Here is a 20577-nt window from a genome sequence, read left to right on the forward strand (position 1 = left end):
GGTGGCAAGGATGGAGGCTCTGCGTGGACTTCCTCTCACGGAGGCTGCCTGCTACTGCTACTGCTGAATGACTGACCTGTCAATGGCGGAGACCAATGTGGAGCTCCTGCTATGGCACCATTTTCTGGGAGGACTATCCAGCCGGCAGGAGTTTGATTACACTGGACTTCTTCCATTAGCGACAGGGAAGAGATGTGTCCTCACTGGAATAAACATAGTTTCTGGATATGGCTTGAGTTTCCCTGTCTATAATGTTCTGCCAGTGCCATCATCTGTGCATGTTTGGAATGCCTAGTCACCACCCTGATATGTTCCAGGCAACAAGGCTTCTAATCAAGGAATTCATTTCATAGTAATAGAAGTGCAGCAATAGGCGCACACCCACGGAACTCAGTGGTCTTAACATGTACTCTACCACCCAGGAGCAGATGACCTAAGAGATCAGTAGGATGGGCTCCTGAAGACTTAAGACTTAGTTGAGGAGATGGTGAAGTTCTATCTTATAGGATGCAATATGTGATTTGACTTAGCAAGCAATACCTTGTGCTCTTTCTCCACAGCCAGAATACTTGGGTCTGGAAATCAAAGTGTTGAAGTGAGAATGGCTCCTCTCACCATTTCACCTAATGAATCACTTGCAGGGTTTTTGCTTCCTGTCTCTTCAATTCTGTGCTCTCTGGATTGGAGGTCTTGGTTCCCAAGAGAAAAATGCTTCCATTAGCATTCGCAACATGGTTCTATTGACTTGGAAGTTGAGATTGCCACCTGGCCATTTGCCACAAAACCAGTGGGCAAAGAAGAGGGTTACTTTACTGGCTGTGGTTATTCATCCTGAGAACCAAGGGGAAACTAGGGACAGGGAAGACTGTATCTGAGCCTAGGGGATCCTCTGGGGTGTGTCTTAGTACTCCTGTGCTCAAGAGTAAATATTAATAAACACTGTTGCAACTAAAGAGAGGCAGGGCTGCTGAGGCTGCAGCTCCTTCAGGAATGAAGGTTTGGGTCATCCTACTAAGGAACCCTGGCAAGCTGAGGTCTTGTCTGAGGACAAGAAAACATGGAATGGGAGACCGAGGACGAAATGCATAAACATCAACTATGGCTTCATGACTGGTTACAGAAATGAGGAATGTAGCAGCCTTGCAAATTTTCTTCCTTGATTATCATGTGATTACGGATGATGGTTCGTATTGCTAATTTATTCTCCCTTCTCCTTCCTCTTATTATTTTATAGAAGTTTTGTTGGAGGTTAATTCTACAATTTAGCCTTTAGATAACAGAGTTTTCAAATGTGACTGTGACTGAGATTTAAGAGTAGTTAGTCCTGCCCAGAGATGGGTGGTGTGACTATCTTCCAGAGATAAATATGTCAAAAAAATGCAGTGTAAAAAAAAAAAAAAAAGCACAGTGTGACAGTTGTGAGTTAAGTTTTGTTTGGGGCACAATGAGAACTATAGCCCAGGAGACAGCCCCTCAGATAGCTCTGAGGAACTGCTCTGAAGAGGGGTGTGGGTGTCAATGTATATGTGATTTTGGTGAAGGGGGTACGTGCAATCAAGCACACATTTTGGCAGAAGGTTGCTGCTGGTTACAAGAAGGTTGTTGCTCGTCACGAGGAGTGGATGTCTCCGTTAATGATTTTAGTGTTTTCCTAGATATGAGAAGATGCAAGAAACTGGGCTCATAAAATCTTCTGAAAATATCTATGTATCTGAAGGCCTGTTCTGCCAGTTTTTCCCAGAGCACAGAGTGCCTCATGCCTGATCTCTGCCTTGAACTCCTTTCAGGGTGTGTTGAAGGTCGGTGACTGCAGTGGCTAGCGACTTCATTCTTGTAGAACCAGATGATGAGCAACATTCTTTAGTTGGCAAATAACTGTAGAGACTTTGCCTCTCCCCATTTCAGGGAGAAGGTGAGAATGTCTTCATTTGTTGGAAAGATAGTTGCATTTTATTAGGCATTTTGTTAGAGTTTGTTGTTGTTGTCTGGAAGTACCAATGTGCAGGACGGTATGTATGGATGCTGAACAGCCAAAAGGGTGGACTGTGCCGATTATTGGGTAATCGTTTCTCCTTTGTCTGCAAACCACTTTTCAGCTTTACCAATTGGCTCTATGGTGGGCTCTGCCAATAGGCGGCGCCAGAGGGCGACTGAAAGACTAGATGGGCAGGGAAAGAACAGTTTTTCCAGCATCATTCCTGCTTTGTAAGATTGCTCGGTAAAATGTAGGACATTCAGTTAAATTTGAATTTTAGATAAACAAGAAATAATTTTCTAGTGTGTGTTCCATTCAATATTAGCATAAATATTCTAAAAACTGTTATTTGTCTGAAATTCAAATTTAGCTGATCATCTGCATTTTGTTTTTGCTAAATCTGGCAACTCCACAGCCTTGGTTTTTTAATCTTACAGCAGCAGTTTGTTCCACAAGCAGCAGTTGAATCCAGTTTGCTGTTTGTCCGTCACTTACAGAACTAGCCTCGCAGCGTGCGCCCCTCAGAGGCATGAACGCTACCCAGCTGTCACCTCGTCTTCCCTGTGTTCTCCCAGCTTCAGGGGTGGTAGCAGATCCTTAGTGTTTCTTTCTGGCTTTTCAGTTCTTTAATGCAGAATTCACAATTCTTTATGTCGAGTTTTCTCTGTTAAAACGACTGGTGTGGACCCTGACAGAGTCACAATAAAGTAATCGCAACTGGCAACGCTAAGCCTCTATGATGGTCAAAGAAAAGGAAATTAAAGTGTGACTGTTTATGGTCATTAAAATTGTGCAAATCAAAGAAACTGATGTTATCTATGGCTGGTGAGGGAGCAATGAAAAGGGCAAAGTTCAGCACACATTCCATTTTAAAGAGCTACAACCCTTTTTGGAAAACTATTTCCCAGTATAGACCAAAGGCATAAAATGTTTTTGCCCTTTGACCTCATGCTTCTATTTCTGGGAATCTATGTATGAAAAAATCCAAAAGGTATGTGGTAGGATATTTATGACAGTGTTATTTATAACGTAGAATGACTGGAAATAACAAACACCTAACAAAAGAGTAATGGTTAAGTAAATGAGCTAGTGTAGGCACTCAGTAGGATACTTAAGCTATTAAAAATATTCATTATGAAGATGGTGTAGCAACACAGAAAATGCTATGAAGTTAGTAACTAACATCACATGTTGTTCTAAGTGCTTTATATGTCTTAATGTAAAGACATTTATTTAATCCTATCATCATCCCCATTTTACAGATTGGGAAAATGAGGTACGGAGCAGTTTGCTGAGTTGTCCAAGATCACACAACAGAGTGAGGCTTTGAACTCAGGGAATCGGGCTCTAGGGCATGTGCTCTTAACCCCTAAATCATGCTTCACTGAGTTAGTTGGAAGGAAGAGAACATTCAACAGTCTACATACTATGATTCTGATTGTAACAAACTATACACACAGAATCTGGAAGGAGCTACAAAATACTAATGGTTGCAGGGTGGGAGCAGGAGTGAACTTTCCCTTTTCTGTTTCCAGTTTTCCATTGGACAGAGAGCACGTTTTCCGCTCACCTGATTCTATTGTATTTCACGACAGCCTTCTGCCTCCTGAAAAGAGCTGTACAAAGCATACGACACCAGGTGGCGCCAAAGATATTTCATCAGAGAACCTCCCAAAGACACTGCATTCTTGATGGGTCTTTTCCTTCTTGGATGTCAAGTATCTTTTGTGGTTAGAACCTACAAGCTGAATCACAGCTTACCTGCAGAAATTCAGTGCTGGATGGAGAGCGTGACATCCAACAACTATACAGATGAGGAAACTGAGGCCAGAGAGAGGCAGTGGCTTCCGCCTGTTAGTCACCAAGTTAGAAGTAAAGCAGGTAAACCTGGGTTGCTGCTTCCACCCCTTCCTGGTCTATGCAGCTCAGACAGCGTTTCCTGACTCTGGAGTTAAAGGCAGCAGGAGTGGCCTTATGGGGTTTCCCTGGGGGAGACCTGAGGAGCGGGTGGTAGTGGAGGTGGAGGGAAGTGAACTTAGGTGGTGGATGTAATTGTTCAGTTGTGACTCTGGAAGCGGTGGAAAACACAAAGCATTGGGAAATCTGATAGAAAAGAGTTGAAAATTTCAAAAGGATACAACAACAACTGCCACTTATTGATTGCTCTCCCCGTGACCTTGTCTCCGTGCTATGTATGCACTTGCCTGCATTTATTTGCTCATTTAATCTTTACAGCAACTCTAGGAAATAGGTACTACTGAGCTCCCATTTTTTCCCCTTTCAGAAGTGGAAAGTGAAGTTCAAAGAAAGTAGAAACAACCAGGAGAGAAGTGAATCCTGTCACCACCAACTCTATAAAACCTGTCTCCAGTCCATATACTTTGCTGTTTCTTCTGTTACGTGGATGAATGGTCCCTGCTCTTAGCTAAAGCCACCTCCAGCTGTGTGCTGGATCCCACCATGTTTACCTACTCAAGAAATTTGTTTTGTAATTCTCTCCCTTTTTATTCTGCATCCTCAACTGCTCCCTCTCTAGTGGATCACTGCCATCAGCCTACAAGTATGTCATCAAGTTCCCATCCTTAAAAAGCCTCCTCTTGGGGGCTTCCCTGGTGGCGCAGTGGTTGGGAGTCTGCCTGCCAATGCAGAGGTCACGGGTTCGAGCCCTGGTCTGGGAAGATCCCACATGCTGCAGAGCAACTAGGCCCATGAGCCACAATTACTGAGCCTGCGCATCTGGAGCCTGTGCTCTGCAACAAGAGAGGCCGCGATAACGAGAGGCCCGCGCACCGCGATGAAGAGTGGCCCCCGCTCGCCGCAACTAGAGAAAGCCCTCGCACAGAAACGAAGACCCAACACAGCCATAAATAAATAAATAAATAAATAAAAGGTTAAAAAAAAAAAAGCCTCCTCTTGACCCTATGTCATTCCCACCCTATTTCTTACTTCCCTTTATAGCCAAATTCTTCTAAAGAGCTGAATATACTCATTGCCTCTATTTCCTTTCTTCTTGGTCTCCCTGAAACCCAGTCCCATCAAGCGACTGCCCCACCTCTTGTCAACCTCCCCAGCACCTCCATCTTGCCAAGTTCAGTGGTCAGTCCTCAGCCCCTCCTCTTCCTTGACCTTTCATCAGCATTTGATACTGGTGTTCATTCCTGCCTTTGGGAAGCTCTGCATGTGGCTTCTGGAACCCCATGCTCACTGGCTACCTTGCTGGTTACTTCTCATTCTCCTTTCTGGGATCTTTCTCTGAGGCCATCCTCTGAAGTGCCAAGTTGCCCTATTCACAGTCCAGAACTCAAGAGGGAACACAGCAGTTCTTAAATCCCATATTATAAAGTTTGGCAAAGAAAGTTATCCCCATCATTAACTTTCATTTTGAGGAGGAGGGTCTTGGGTAATGTATTAAGGATTTAAAAATAGAGAGGAAGGAAGCTGCAGAGCTTTCTGGAGGTAACCACCTGGAGAAGCCCGGGGGTCTAGGGATGTGTTAGAACACGTGCCCGTAAATGCTGAGGGCAGCTGAAAGCATGACTGCTTGTTCCTCATTCATGATGAAAGAAAAACAAATTTTCCTTTTCAGAGGGAGCTTTCCATACTTGCATTTCCTGCAAACTGAGTACTGGAGGTTGTAGGTTCAGGAAATAGCACAAAAGGACTGAAAATGTAGTTTCTATTCTGCTTTTCATAGTCACATTTGACAAAGTTAAAGAAGTTTCCATTCTAAACCACACATTATCAGAGAAAAGGGAAAAAACTAGCTGTTTCTCAGGTGAGACAAGGCTGCTGTCTTAGGCAGCGAGAAGGACAGGGAGTTAGGCTCGGCAGGGTCCGGCCAAGGTGGCTTTGGAGGCCTGGGGCCATGGGGGATTGGGCATCCTCTAGGATTAGGTTGGCCCACTTTCATGATCCGCAGAATTACCTTCCCACGGCAGCCAGCGGCCGCCTTTCAATTGTTCATGAGCGTGTACTGAGAGCCTGTTCTGGGGCTCCACTGGGTATATGGGTATATGAAGCCTTAGATTTATGAAGACGAATACAACAGTCTTGACCACAGGGGTTAGCAGCATAACTGTTCAGAAAATTCAAGTTCCCCTTATTGGAAACCAAGCAAAGGCCTTCTAGATGACTTCAACCCTGTTTCTGTGTCATGAAGGGAATTTTCTGGAGCCCTTGGACTCTCAAGAAGGCAGTTCCCGGCCCATGAAGGAGGCAGGGTTAGACTATTCTGCCACCGGAGGGAATAATTACCATCTTCTTGGCTTCTTTGGGGATTTAACTGATGCAACAGGCTAAGGGGGAGGTCTCAGAGCAGCCGGGATTAGACGTACGAAGAGACCCACGAGAATCTCAGGGCTGGGAAAACCCTGTCCGGGAAGAACAGCCTCAGAACACAGGACTTAGTGAAAAGGAAGGTTCTGGGGACTGGGGAGAGATGAGGTTGAAGCAGCCGGGGGAGGTTTCACTGTGGGAGAGAGAGACGGGAAAGGCCAGGAACTGCTGCTCAGTGTGTGTGGTACGGGAAGGAGAAACAGAGCGCTGACAGCTGGAAATAACCCCTGGTGTCTTGTAAACAGGACAAACCAGCTGGACAGACTTCAGAGCTGAGCCATTCCTCCCCATCTGCCCCTTTCCTACCGTGGCATCTGAGCCCCGGGGTATTTTGAAATATTCTGCAAAGCGGGTGACCACTGCCCAGTGTCACTCCCAGGCCCTGGGGAAGGGTGGGATCGTCCTGGGGCCTGAGGAACAGGTTTGGCCCTGGGTGCGGTATCCTGGGGGAGGTGAGGTTTGAGTCGTTAAGGACAAAGAGGAATTAGCCGAGAGCAGAAGAGAGTTCTAGGCAGAGGGACCAGCACATTCAGAATCAGAATCGGCAGAAAACTCACAGAACTGACTAATGCAATGGGCTGGAAGAATAGGCTGGATGTGGAAAGAGGAAAAGAGGTGAGGTGGGCCCCTGCCTCCCTTCTCGGGCTTTCCCAGGCCTGCGCTCACACCGGTCCCTCTCCTCACCTTCACCAAAGCCTCTCTGTTTTGGGTCTCAACACTTCCTCCCTCCCTCTGGGACTTGTGTTGGGAGCTTCCTGTGCACCAGAGGTATCAGTACCCGGTACCAGAGCTGAGTACGGTTACATGCCTGTTCCTGCGCTACGTCACTGCAGCCCTTAAAACTACCTGGTGCCATAAGCAAGGGTGACGATGAGCACGCTTAACGATGAGCTAGCACAGTCCGCGTCCAGCCAGGATCGATGCTGGCCTTAGGAAGGCGTCCTGATCTTTCTGGCAGTACTGGCTGAGGATCCCTCATGGCTGTGGATACCATCATGTCCATTTTACAGACCAGGAAAAGAAGACTGGGAGGATTTAAGCCGCTTGGCCAAAGCCCCAAAGCAGAAAAGTGGGGATTCAGACCTAGGCTTGTCTCAGTCCAACATCTGACTGCTAAGCACTCTGGCTCACAGATGAAAACTTGAAAGTATGAGGGGTGACCATGGCCTGACATACCACACAGGCACCCTGACTGGCCGTCTGCTCTCGGGAATGTGGCCGGACTTGAGGGCAGTGCAGGTCCGGGGAGGCCTGGTGGGGTGGGAGGACACTCTGGAGCTGACAGGCCAGCTGGCCTTTGCTGTCCCCAGCCACACTGCGGGCAGCTAGCCGCGGAGCCCGGGGGCCTGTGCTCACCAGGCCAGCAGTATCCTGGACCTGGCTTCCTGGGAAGGACACAGCTGGCCAGTCCTCCAGCAGGACCATTCCTAGCGCTGTTCCCCTTCCAGGTCTCTCTCTCCTCCGCTAAGAGCCGGGATGCTTCTGTGATCCCAGCTGAAACAACAAAAGTCACCTGAGCCTCTGCCTTTTCCACAACTCCTGAAGAGGCTTCCAGCGACGAGTCAGTGCACGGGCAGCCCTGCTCACCGAGAACCAGCCTGGGGAGGCTGAGGCTTTGCACCGGTCTGAGCTGGGAGTGGGGCCGGGCCCGGGGCGGGGGGCGCGCGGAGGAGACCATGGCAGCCCTGGGGAGCTCTTTACCCTGCCAGGGCTGGGGCCAACCCTACCCTGTGGTCGGCCACGTGGGGTTGGTGATTCCCAGGAGTGTGGTGCAGCAGGACTGGCTGGGGTTCAAATCTTGTGCCCGAGCGCCTGCTCAGCACCAGGCACGGCACGGCCCTCACGGAGCTCAGTCTGGTGGGGACCCTGAGGCCTTTAGTCATATCTTTCCTTATTCCACTGAGGACGTGAGGCTGCGCTGGTGTTCATTTCATGCAGGCAGCCTGGTTCCATCCCCCGCCATTCTGGGGTGTTCCAGAAGATTCTGACCACGAGTCCTGCTGCGGTGGACCGGGCCTGTCCCCAGCAACCACATGGGGCTTGGTTTTGGTTTCTGTTTTACCACTGTGATTCCTCCCACCCTCCCCCTTCTCCCAACTCTCTCCAATTCTGTGCATGCAGGCGTTCCTTTCTATTTTTGAGCGTGGCTATGTAGTTTCATGTTTCTTTTTCCTCTTCTCTTTACCTTGTGTTTGGAGGTAAGGGGGTCAATTCTAGCATGAGCTTAATCTTCCACGTTGCCCCATTCATCCCGGAATTCCTCACCAGCCTGCTAATTGCCCACCCAGCACTGAGAGTACACATCATAGGCTTCTGGTTCTGGACCCATCACTAACCAGCTGGCGACTGTGGGCCAGCCCCTCCCCGTCCCCAGGCCTCATCTGGGGGGGGGGTTCTGTGAACTGTGGGAGTTAGAGGAGAGGATGGGAGGGGTGAGGAGAGCGGTGACACCCACACTTACGTGGGGTCTGGAATTTAATCCTCACCAAGGAGACTCACGGCACCACCTCACTCACAAGGAAGCATGGGCAGCCTGACGTCCTGGACAGACAGTGAATTCCGAGTTAGAAATAACTAGGTTCTAGCCCCAGCTTTATGCCTGTTAGGCTGTGGGACGTGGAGCAAAACTTAAGTCCTTGAACTTCAGTTGCCTCATCGGTGACATGAACAGCAATGTCCGTCCTCCCCACAGGCGGAGGGGGCGAGGCAAGGAAGCTGTGAAATAGTGTGGATGGAAAACACTTTTCTAGCCTAAAGCTCTGTGTTCATGCCAACTGGATTACTTGGCACAGTTTGGGTTCCCTGGGAAGCAGATTCAGAGAGATGTGAAGTGTTCAGGATGTTATCAAGAAGTGCCCTGGGGATCAGCACACCTGTGCTAGGGAGGGAGTGGAAGCAGGATGGGGTTGAGGATGGGGAAGCGGGAGAAGCTGAGCTGCGATGCGGTCCCCAGGGCCTCAGCCAACCCCGTGGGGAGCTCTGGAGTTACATGTCCCCTCAGAGTTGTCCTGCACTGGGCCAAAATGGTTGAGCTTCTAGATTCCCTGATCACCTGGTGATGCCGTCCTGGCAGGGCAGGACCGTGGGCGAGACGGCTCTCTGCAGCTGCGGCTCTGCTTGATGCTCCAGCCAGCCCTGCCGCCAGCTGGGGCAACAAGTCCTTTCTTGAAGGAAGATCTGGGCGGTGCTGTTAATCACACGGCCACGCCTAATGGTCAGGTTGTCCCGATCAAAGACTCGATATTACAGGGCTCCTGCCATTCTAGTACGATTTGCCAGCTCTCCTCATGCATTTTAGTTTAATGACTTTAGTCTCATTTCTGAGAAAAGAATGGGAAATTCCTCCTCTGTTTGCCGTGGGACCCAGAAAACCATTCCATCTGGCTTTGCCTGGGAGTGAAACAGACTCTACTGGAACTGGGTATCAGCAGGACATAAAAACTAACAAATTGATTTAATTTGAGAAGTTTTGTGTGTGTATACATGAGGGTGTACACACGTGAAGATGTATATATGTCTGCATGTGAGCACATGTGGGGTGCATTTCTGGGTGAGTATATGTATGAAGACCTGGACAAGAGAGAGGCTTCGGGGGCAGGTGTCCAGTGTAGACACACCCACATGAACAGGTGGGTGCTTATGAGAATCTCAATTTGTGCAGGTGGACCTCATTCGTTCATTCTTCAAACATTAACGAAGCATCTACAGTGCGCCAGGCACTTGTGCTGGGGCTGGGAAGTGAGAAGAGAAAAGATGTGGTTCCTGCCTCTGGGAGCTTATTGTCTCCTGGGGAGACAGACAACTCAATGCAGGCATGTGGGGTACAGTGTGGTAAGAAAGTTGACAGAGGGGGGCACAGGAGGCTGTGGAGGCACCCGGTGTGCATCCAAATCAGGCTGTCCCTTCCCTGGGACAGGAGGCCCTGGAGCTGAGCCTTGAAGGGTGAGTAGGAGTTACTGAGCCAAAGATGATGGGGAAGAGTGTCCCAAGCTGAGAAGCAGAGCTTTCATGTGCAGAGGGAACTGACCCAGAGGGAGGTCATAGGAGTACAAATAAGACAGGGTTGGTACCATCTGGTAGGATTAACCTGTGAAGTGCTTAGAACCGTGCCTGATGAATAACAAGTATTCAGCTCTAAACCTTAGCTATTGTTAACCTGGGCTTGAATCCTCCTAGGTCTATCTTACTCACTTGATGAAAACTGTGACCTCTTTGGGCCTCATCTGCAAAATGTTGGCCCATCTTTAACTCCCAGGGACCAATACCTGTCCCCTACCAACCTGTTCTTTTTTACATGACATGGTTCCTTGATTTGAAAAGATCTTGCTTGCCAAACTTCATTCGTTAAATAATAACCTACATGTCATCAAGGTTTCCCTTGGGCTTTATAAAATACTAGGAATAACTGGCAATGCTCCTTACTGAGAACTCCTGGATCAGGTGAGATAATCGCTGAGGAACCACCCCGCCTACTCCAGTGTCACATGCTGGCATCTCCACAGCAAGAAGCAAGTGCCTTCAGGTATTTCTGGTCCACAGAACAGGGAGCCAAGTTGACCCTGAACTAGAAGATGCTTCCCATTGACTTTTGGAATGTTCTGGGGCCTTGGTTATCATTGTGAGAAGCACTCATTCCAGCCAAGTTAAGAGAAGGCCTTATCCTGATTCCCTGACAGTGATATGCCTTGTGTTTGGAAAATCCAAGAGCGAGCTATTGTGGCTGGCGAAGGCCACTTTTATGGTGATCGATGCTTTGGTCTGATGAGTCCTATGTGCTGGTACTTTCCATATATTAGCTCCTTAAATTTTCACAATAATCTTTCAAGGTAGTTACTATCATTCCCAATGAATAGGTGATGAAACTGTGGCTCAGAGACGTGATCTGCCCATGTTCAACCAGCTAGTAAATCACAGCATTGTTTAAAATTTCTATCGTATATCTAATGACCAAATTCTTACTTTCCTCTGAAGCAGTAATCATCTCCATTTTATAGGTGAAGAAACTGAGACTTAGCAAAGTTATGGGACATGTCCAAGGTCACAGAGCTGAGAATTAGCAAAGTGAATCTGGATTTACTGCTCTTTCTTCAACAGCTGCTGGCAGCAAACCGGCTATGAGGTGGCCCCTCCCCACCTGGGCACCCAGGTGAGCCTTTGTGAGAAGGCATTAGTCCCCAGGGGCTTTGTCAGGAGGGGTGGAAACTTACCTTGGATGTCATCGTTGAACATGCAGTACTTGTTGCGGTATTTGTTGAGAAGGCGGAAGGCATTGGCATTGGCAAAGTCTTCAAACTGGATGAGGCAATTTATTCCAAACCTGTGGAGAGGGAGAGGAAAGAGCACGTGACTGCCTCCCCGAGCTGATGCCTGGCAGGTCCCAGCCTGAACTGGGGAGCAGGGAGGTGCAGGCCAGGGGTGGGTGTGGGTGTGGCACGGCTCGTTCACTGGGGTTTATGCCACCTGGCTGGCTTCTGGACTCTTGGCTCTGCCTGCCCCATTATGATTTAGTTATTTATTTTTAATTGAAGTAGAGTTGATTTACAATGTTGTGTTAATTTCTGCTGTACAGCAGAGTGACTCAGTGACACATACATACATTCTTTGTTTTTTTGAAGATTTATTACTCATTTGACAATACTTCCCATGTAATTTAAAAATATATATATATATATATTTATTTATTTTTAGCTGTGTTGGGTCTTCGTTGCTGCGCACGGGCTTTCTCTAGTGGCGGCGAGCGGGGGCTACTCTTCATTGCAGTGCATGGGCTTCTCACTGCGGTGGCTTCTCTTGTTGCAGAGCACGGGCTCTAGGCGTGCCGGCTCCAGTAGTTGTGGCACGCGGGCTCAGTAGTTGTGGTGCACGGGCTTAGTTGCTCTGTGGCACGTGGGATCTTCCGGCACCAGGGCTCGAACCCGTGTCCCCTGCGTTGGCAGGTGGATTCTTAACCTCTGCGCCACCAGGGAAGTCCCATACATTCTTTTTTATATTCTTTTCCATTAAGGTTTATCCTAGGAGATTGGATATAGTTCCCTGTGCTATACAGTAGGACCCTGTTGTTTATCCATTCTAAATGTAATAGTTTGCATCTACTAACCCCAAACTCCCAGTCCATCCCTCTCCCAACCCTCTCCCCCTTGGCAACCACAAGTCTGTTCTCTATGTCTGTGAGTCTGTTTCTGTTTCATACATAGGCTCATTTGTGCCGTATTTTAGATTCCACATATGAGTGATATCATATGGTATTTGTCTTTCTCTTTCTGACTTATTTCACTTAGTATGATGATCTCTAGTTGCATCCACATTGCTGCAAATTGCCTGCCCCATTATGGATGAGGATGGGGCAGAGAGTAGGGGTACGGAGCCTGGTGGTCAGCCAAGCCCACATCATTGTCTCTAATGTGGGCTGGTGGCTCCCATGGGCTCTGGATGGCAGACCCCAGGGGTGCTGGAAGGGCTGAGATGGGGCCCCGCCTCTCTGTGGCCTGTGGCCGTCTGAAATCCCAGCAGAAAGATCACTCCAAACGCAAGTGCGTGCAGAGAGCCCGGCTCCTCTGCCACTCAGGCTTGGGGAGCCTCTGCAGCCTCCAAATATCTCCCTTGGTGGATCCTGAAGTCTCGAGTCCCTCCACCAGAGACTCTTCTGGGTTCAGGCATTATTCCCTGATAAGATACAGGGAAGGTTGGGAAAGGCCACTGCATGAAGCCACTGTCATCCACTAACACCTTGGTGAGGGCGTTCTCCATGTGCAGGCAGAGCAGGATCAGTTGCTAAGCTGGTTCAAAATGCAGATCACCAGGCCCATCTCCCAAAGGGTCACTCGGTGAGTTTAGGGGTGGGGCTCCGGAATCTGTATTTTTTCCTCCATCTTTACTGAGGTATAATTGACAAATAAAAATTGTATGTATTTAAGGAACACAACAGGATGTTTTGATACACGTATACATTTGAAATGATTACCACAATATCAAGCTAATTAACACACACATCACCTCACACTGTTACCATTTTTTTTTTTTTTGAGTGGTGAGGACGTTTAAGATCTACTGTCTTAGCAAACTTCAAGTACCTGATACAGTATTAATTATTAACTTTGGTCACCATGCTGTACAATGCATTTTCAGTGAGCACCTCAGATCGTTCTGATCCTGTCTGGAGAACTCAGAAACACTGCCTTGGTGGGTAAAGACAAGGCCCATTAAGCGGCTTGAGTTGTCCTATTTAAAATCTACAGTAGAGTTGCCTTCTAGATTTCAAAGTCAGGAAAAAGTTTGTGTTTCCTAAAAAATGACTGGATTGGTAACCTGCGTTTCCTGTTAACACTGGGCGTCAGGAAGCTGAGAGCTGTCTTCTGCCCTTTAACGGTAGGTTCCCTCAGCCGAGGCTCTCTGCACGCACCCTCCCCTGACTCGATTCTGGCTCTTTGATCCTGCTTTTGTGGGTTGTACTGTGTCTCTTATTGGAGTCTTTCTGGAAGCAAGTGTGATGTGAATTATTAAAAATTACTTAATCCATGGGCAGAAAAAGGATTTCATCTCATGGACCAATTTGTGACCCACAGTATCTGCGGTCACGTTCATTGAGAAAAAAATGCCCTGATTGATCAGCACGGAGTGTCTGGGCATGTGGTAGGGAGAAGTGCCTGCCATTCCCAACTGTGTGAACTGGAGGCCTGGGACCAGCTTGGGACCAGCTGTGGAAAGAAAGATGTACGACCTTGTTGGAAAAAGTGGCTGCGGCCCATGTGTGGTGGGCTTCCTGTGCTGTCGGGACATCTGTCTGATGAGGCTGGTGGCTGTGAGGGGGTGAGTAGCCCTGAAGTGGCCCAGAACACATTTTTTCCAACCTCTGAATTTTGTGCATGGCATATCCTTTTTTCCTTTTCAGAAAATTTACCCATTTTTTGGATGCATTGCAACTGCTCTGCATTTGACTACATTATGTAGAAAATAGTGAAAATACAAACTACTTTGTAAAACCAAAGACAAACATTGAATCCAAAGATAAACTATGTTTTACACAATGGACACTTTTCCCGTAGTTAGTATTAAATTTTAAATATCTATTCCTTTTGTTAAAATGATTACTTTACATACTCCCTGAGTACATCTGCATTGCAAACATAGCTCAGTAATTCTCAGAAACTGTTTATAGAGGTTTGTTGTAAAAGCAAGCGCACCACCAGAAAAAGGAGGAAGCAAAAAACGTACAGTAGAAGTGCCAGTGGGCAGGCAAATATTTGCTCCTACCATGGTCCTTCCAGTCGGAGCCGTTGGTGGGGGGATTTGGAGACAGGTTCATGTCACAGGGGCCGAAATGGAGAGGCAGCAACTTGCCTCAGTCCAGTGTTGAGCTCTGGGCTTGGGTCAGGAGGCTCGTGGGCCTGACCTGGCTCTGCCACTGCAAGCGAGTGTCACTTCACTTCTCTATTCTGCCTCAGTTTTCCATCTGTCAATGGGCACAATATTTGCCTGGCCAACTTTGCGGCTGTGGTGAGGATTAAAAGCTGGGGGTGATTTTTAAATAGTAAAGTGCTAAACACGTGTCATCCTGGCCACAATTCTTATTCCCAGTCACAGAGCAAGTGCTGGTGGGGGTAGGTGTAGGGAGCTTGCAGTGTCTCCTGACCCACCATCCAGCCCTCTTCTCCTTGTACAATGAATAGAAATGGTTAAAAAAAAAAAAAACCCTTCAGTGCACAATTATAATGCTATGTTCACCAAACCAACATTTACTGTGAATTTTTGTTCAGGGTGTGAATTTCAAGTATTTGGATGGGGAGGGAGGAACAGAATGTCTTTGGTTGTTGGTGACATTTTGATATACAGAATCCTCACAAGACTCCCAGTGTCGCTCCCGCACTGGCCTGGAGCTAAAATGCTGAAAAGGTCAGACGGCAAAACACTGTGATGCACATTGTTTCTCGTTTCTCTCACTGTCTCTGTCTCTTACACACACACACACACACACACACACACACACACACACACACACACTTGACCTTTAAGCAACACCACTCTTAGGTTAAAAAATAAGGCAAGGATTATAAATAAATACCTTTGTTCAGTGCACTATTATTCTTTCATGTCAAATTCAGTTTCACATAAGAGAACCTTCCCAGGGAGCAATTTGATGAGATACAGAGTAAAATCTCATTCATTCAAGTCACTTTAATCCTAACTTGGAATTGGATAAAAGGCTATGTGAATCTCCCATCCAATAACCTAGACTCAGAGTTTCTTGACCTCCTTGTATTTAATGACCTCCAGGACCCCTACCCACCTTGGATGCCCTCCCCATGGCTGCTCCCTGGACCTATCGTCACCAGGAGCCACTCCTACTAAAAATTCACACTGTGCATTTCAGTCTCTGACCACAGCCTCTCCTTCCACCTCCCTTACTTCCACTATACCTCTTCGTCATCTCCAGTGAGACCTTTGGGCCCTTTACCATTTTTTCCTGGTCCCTTGGCTCCTGACTTATGGCTTTTCACGAAACCACACCACTAACTATCCAGTCTGAACCAAGGGTGGTTACTTCAATTGCTCTATTTGCATCATCCATCCATCCATCCATCCATCCATCCATCCATCCATCCATCCATTCCCTCTGCCCATCCATCTGCTGGTCCATCCATCCATCCAAAAGCAGCTACTGAGCACCTATGATAAGCCAATACTGCAGTTGTTCAGTAAATGCTTTAGGAAGAGCTGGGTACATGAAGGAGTTGGTGGAAATTTAGTGTGAGTTTTCCTGCCAACTTGTTAAACTAATTAAAAGCCAATTAAGGGGCTTCCCTGGTGGCACAGTGGTTGAGAATCTGCCTGCTAATGCAGAGGACACGGGTTCGAGCCCTGGTCTGGGGGGATCCCACATGCCAGGGAGCAACTGGGCCCATGAGCCACAATTACTGAGCCTGCGCGTCTGGAGCCTGTGCTCCGCAACAAGAGAGGCCGCGACAATGAGAGGCCCGCGCACCGCGATGAAGAGTGGCCCCCACTCGCCGCAACTAGAGAAAGCCCTCACACAGAAACAAAGACCCAACAGAGCCAAAATAAATAAATAAATAAATAATAATTAAAAAAAAAAAAAGCCAATTAAGAACAACAAAAATTTCAAAATGAAAATTTTAAAAGCTTAGGTTACAAAAAACCTTTTCTCAATTCATCCATGTATATCCAAATACAGGATGTTGGACTTTCATCATAACACCAATTTAAATGTTAATTATAACTGCCTTACATATTCATGAAAATACTTCTACGAATGACAACAGTAACAAAAACAGCTAATGGTTATCGATGGTGCTGGGCATCAGGCTGAGTTCTTTGCATGAATTATCGCAACTAATCTTCCCATGACCTTATGAAGTAGGTAGGTGCCATTTCAGAGAAGGAATCCTGAGCTACAGGACGTTCAGTTATTTGCCCCCGGGGTTATTTATTCTCCTGCAGTTGGAAAGTGGTGGAGCTGGAATCTGAATCCAGCTCTATCTGACGCCAGAACTTAGTTTAGGTTTAACAACAATATGATTTTGTAAAACATAAAGTGAAGTCGATGTTAAAGTTAGGTTTCTTTCTCCAACGAGAGAGACAGTGCCATGTGGTGAAGAAAACGCTGAACTGGGGCACAGGAAAATCGTGTTCTCCTTCTGTCTCTGATATAAGCTCTGAGTCTTGGGTAAGTCCCCTTTCTCTCTGGGTCTTAGTTCCTGATCTGAGAGCCTTAGGGGAGAAGCAGGAGCTCCTTAACGTAGGGTTGGAATAGATACACTAGGAGCTTCACTGAGATGTAAGTCCAAAGTAGGATGTCTGACCATTCCTGGTAAGAGCAACATGTGACAGGAACATCAGTATTTTCGAGTCCTTTTTGAGCTGACCCAGAGCAGACGGGCTGAGCGAGCAGGGCCGAGGCGGCCACTGTCCAGGTCGTACAGCTGGAGCAGCAGCCCCTCCAGAGGGGCCCCGCTCAGGCCTCCTACTCAGGGCTCTGGGCAGTTTCCTGATTTCAGTGCCGGCAGTTCATCGCTGACCCTCCATCCTGCCAGAAGCTGCCCCTCACCGGGGCGGCTCCTGTTTGTCTGTCCCCTTCTGCACTTTTGAACTCTTCACCCTGAACTCCTGGCAGGGGCTGGGGACTATCTGCTGCTTCTCAGGGGAGAATTCCTGCAATGGAGAAAGAGGCACCTTCCCAGGCTGCACACGGAGCTGCCCAGACTCCTCCACCCTGGGGACTCCGCTGGGAAATGGCCTTGGCGCTGCCACAGGAGGCATTCTAAGGCCGGGGCTCACTTAAAGACACAAGGCCGATGGGTGGATGTTAAAAGTTTTTTTCTTCCAGCCCTCAGGCAAGAGGAAGCCTGAAAATGGCGACTTGTGCCTGGGAGCCCTAGGGAGCTGTGTGTGACAATGTGACGAGACCAAGCCAGGACCCACGGAGCCGGGTACCTGCCACCTGGGCTGCAGCCTCCCCAGGGTAAAGAGATTCTGAGATGGTTGCTCTGCCCTTCCCCCCAGCAAGCTGACCAAAGGCTGCGTGAGAGATGTGGTGAGACCAGAACATTCCATGGGCTGCAGACCTGGTTTCTTTGTTCTGAAGGTCAGGACCTGCCATTCTTTCAAACACTTGGATCTGACCTCTTTCAGGCCTGAACAAACACAGGGCACCTGGGAAGAGCAGGTGAATTTGCTCAGCCTGCCTCCAAACAGAACAACAAAAACCTACCACTCATATTTCCATGGCAGCCCACTCCATGCCCCCAACAAAACACACGCACACAAGACACCCCAGCAGAGTGTATGGTGAGGACATCAGTTACACCCAGTGGAAAGCTAGTTCTTTTGTTTATTTTGTCCTTCCAGGAATTAGAGCTGACAGAATCCTGAAAGCTCTAGGTCTTTGTTTTTATTTTACACATTCCATTAAACTCTAGTCCCTTGAGATGCTCTCAGGAAGAGGTTCCATGGCTCAAACCATTTGGGAAACTCTGAACGTTCATATAACATATACAATGTATATACGAAAGATTCTGAAAAGTCCTGCATTAAGAAACCTGTTTAACTCAGCATTTTCTAAACTTATTTGACTAGAGACCTCACCCTTCTGTGTCCCACCCTCTCCGTTTATATGATAGAGCACAGTTTGACAGACACAGCTCTCTGCAGAAAGAACTTTGCAGGGGCTGGGTGGACTCAGGGCAAGGCCATCTCTCCCTGGGATTCCTGCAATTGTTACTTCTGGCCAGGATCCTATAATAACGGATCTCACCTCCTCCAGCTTTATTTCCCTTCCCCCAATCCATCCACTGTATCTTTCTAAACACAAATCTGTGCAAGTTCTTTTCTTAAAATCCTTACAGGGCTCCCACTGCCTTTGGGGTTGTGTTCAGACTCCTTAGATGGCGTTCACTTTGGCCCCAACCTTAATGCTCACCCCCTTCTCATGTCTTCTGTCGCCCTGGGCATATCTTGCTGCTTCCCAACCACTGTGGGCCCTTGCACTGCTCCATGTCTTTGCTCAGGTGCCCAGGGGGCCTCCTTTTATCCTGGCCAACTCCTACTTAAATGGTAAGGCCCTGCTGAAATGTCACGTCTTCTAGGAAGGCTTCCCTGACCCATCAATTTCCTTACCCAGGGTAACAGTAATTCTTCTCTTCTCTGGGCTGCCTTGCTACTCTGGGCATATCTCTGTTAGGATACATCACATTGCATCACAATTATTTATTGACATTTCTGTTTTAATTATTAAAGAAATGTATCGGGCAGGGTATCCCCTTTGTGCCAGGAACTCTCCTAGGTATGACATAAATGTTCAATTCAGCAAACATTTCTAAGTGTCCACTGTGAACAAGGGACTGTCTTCCCTGCTAGATTACAAAGGCAAGTTCAAGAATTTCAAGTCTGATGGGGACACAGCAAAATGAAAAAAGCAGTTGCAACATACTGTGACAAGGGTAATAATGAAGGTATGCCCTAGGCATGTGGGAGGCCTCCAAGGGGGCAATCAGCTCTTCTGGAAGAGGCACTGAGGGCTCCACAGAGCAGGAGACCGAGGCTCAGCCTGAGGAAGGGCAGAGGTTCAGGGGCAGACTGTGCAGGCGGGGGGCGGGGAGGGAGAAGGGCGCCTCAGGCAGAGGGAACGGCACATGCATCTGGAATGAGAATGGGGGGCCTTCCTGGAGCTGCAGGAAAATAACCAGAGCTGGGAGAGGGGTGAAGAAGGGGAGATGTGGGGAGAGCTGAGGCTAGGCGGATTCCAGGGGCCACCCCTTTACATGCCTGTGTAAAAGAGCCTACACAGGGCTTCCCTGATGGCGCAGTGGTTGAGAATCTGCCTGCCAATGCAGGGGACACGGGTTCGAGCCCTGGTCTGGGAAGATCCCACATGCTGCGGAGCAACTAGGCCCGTGAGCCACAACTGCTGAGCCTGCGCGTCTGGAGCCTGTGCTCCGCAACAAGAGAGGCCGCGATAGTGAGAGGCCCGCGCACCGCGATGAAGAGTGGCCCCCGCTTGCCACAACTAGAGAAAGCCCTCGCACAGAAACGAAGACCCAGCACAGCCATAAATAAATAAATACAAAAAAAAAAAAAAAAAAAAGAGCCTACACAGTCGGGGGACGACGGGGACCCACCGAGGGGTTTCGGGCAGGAAAGTGGCCTGAGTTTTAGGACGTCCACTCTGCAGCAGAGTGGGTGATGGGATGGGCTAGCTGGGAGGACACCCTGGAGGCACGGAGCCCCGGTGAGAGATCGTGAAGTGCTGGGGCGAGGCAACAGGGACCACGAGTGAGAGGAGGGCGGGCTGACAGATGTGAAGGCAGAGGGTGGGCAGTGGAGGGAGCTTTGGGGCTGAGCAGGTCTGCAGCCATCACTTACTAAACGTGTGACCCCAGGCGAGTTATTTAATCCAAATTTCAGTCTTTGCTGATAAGAGAGCAGGATGATAGTACCTCTTGCGGTCCTGCTGTGAGAATTAAATGAGATAATGCAAATAAAAAGCCTGGCACGTCGTAGGCACTGAGTCCATGGAGGCCATGGTTCTTAAGGGCAGGATTTAATCACGGGCAGGATGTGGAAGCTGCAGGAGGAGGAGGAGCCCAGGATGGGGGTGGTGGCATCTGTTGGTCCCCAAGGCTAGGGACAGGGAGGGACAGGTAAACTCACTCCGCAAGACGGGCTTGGCCCGTGCTGAGTCTGAGGTGCTGGGATGTCCAAGTGGACGTGTTCACGAAGAGCAGACGCTACATGAGGCTCAGCAGAGAGGAACA

At 48.3% G+C, this 20577-nt stretch overlaps 2 protein-coding genes across 24 annotated transcripts in view; one reads left to right on the top strand and one right to left on the bottom strand.

Moving 5' to 3' along the window:
• The window catches only part of LOC309605123 (protein tyrosine phosphatase type IVA 1-like), a 109789-nt gene that overhangs the window by 26340 nt on the left and 62872 nt on the right, over positions 1 to 20577 (top strand). The window contains exons 2-3 of one of the 21 annotated variants that reach the window (XR_014231235.1): positions 3511 to 3856; positions 4260 to 4920. The exons of 10 other annotated variants lie outside the window; for them this stretch is intronic. Coding sequence is in view for 9 of the 11 variants with exons in the window: in XM_082340523.1 (XP_082196649.1) it covers positions 3511 to 3710 (200 nt within the window). In the remaining 2 variants the exon portion in view is untranslated. 10 more of the 21 variants (XR_014231236.1, XM_082340531.1, XM_082340519.1 and 7 more) reach the window with 10 other exon arrangements.
• The window catches only part of ME3 (malic enzyme 3), a 327148-nt gene that overhangs the window by 10062 nt on the left and 296509 nt on the right, over positions 1 to 20577 (bottom strand). For all 3 annotated transcript variants that reach the window (XM_082340456.1, XM_082340457.1, XM_082340458.1), the window contains exon 8: positions 11518 to 11627. In XM_082340456.1, coding sequence (XP_082196582.1) covers positions 11518 to 11627 — 110 coding nt within the window. The remainder of the gene's footprint in view (positions 1 to 11517; positions 11628 to 20577) is intronic.

Source organism: Balaenoptera borealis (genome assembly GCF_965194805.1).
Source record: "Balaenoptera borealis genome assembly, chromosome: 11".
NCBI lineage: Eukaryota > Metazoa > Chordata > Mammalia > Artiodactyla > Balaenopteridae > Balaenoptera > Balaenoptera borealis.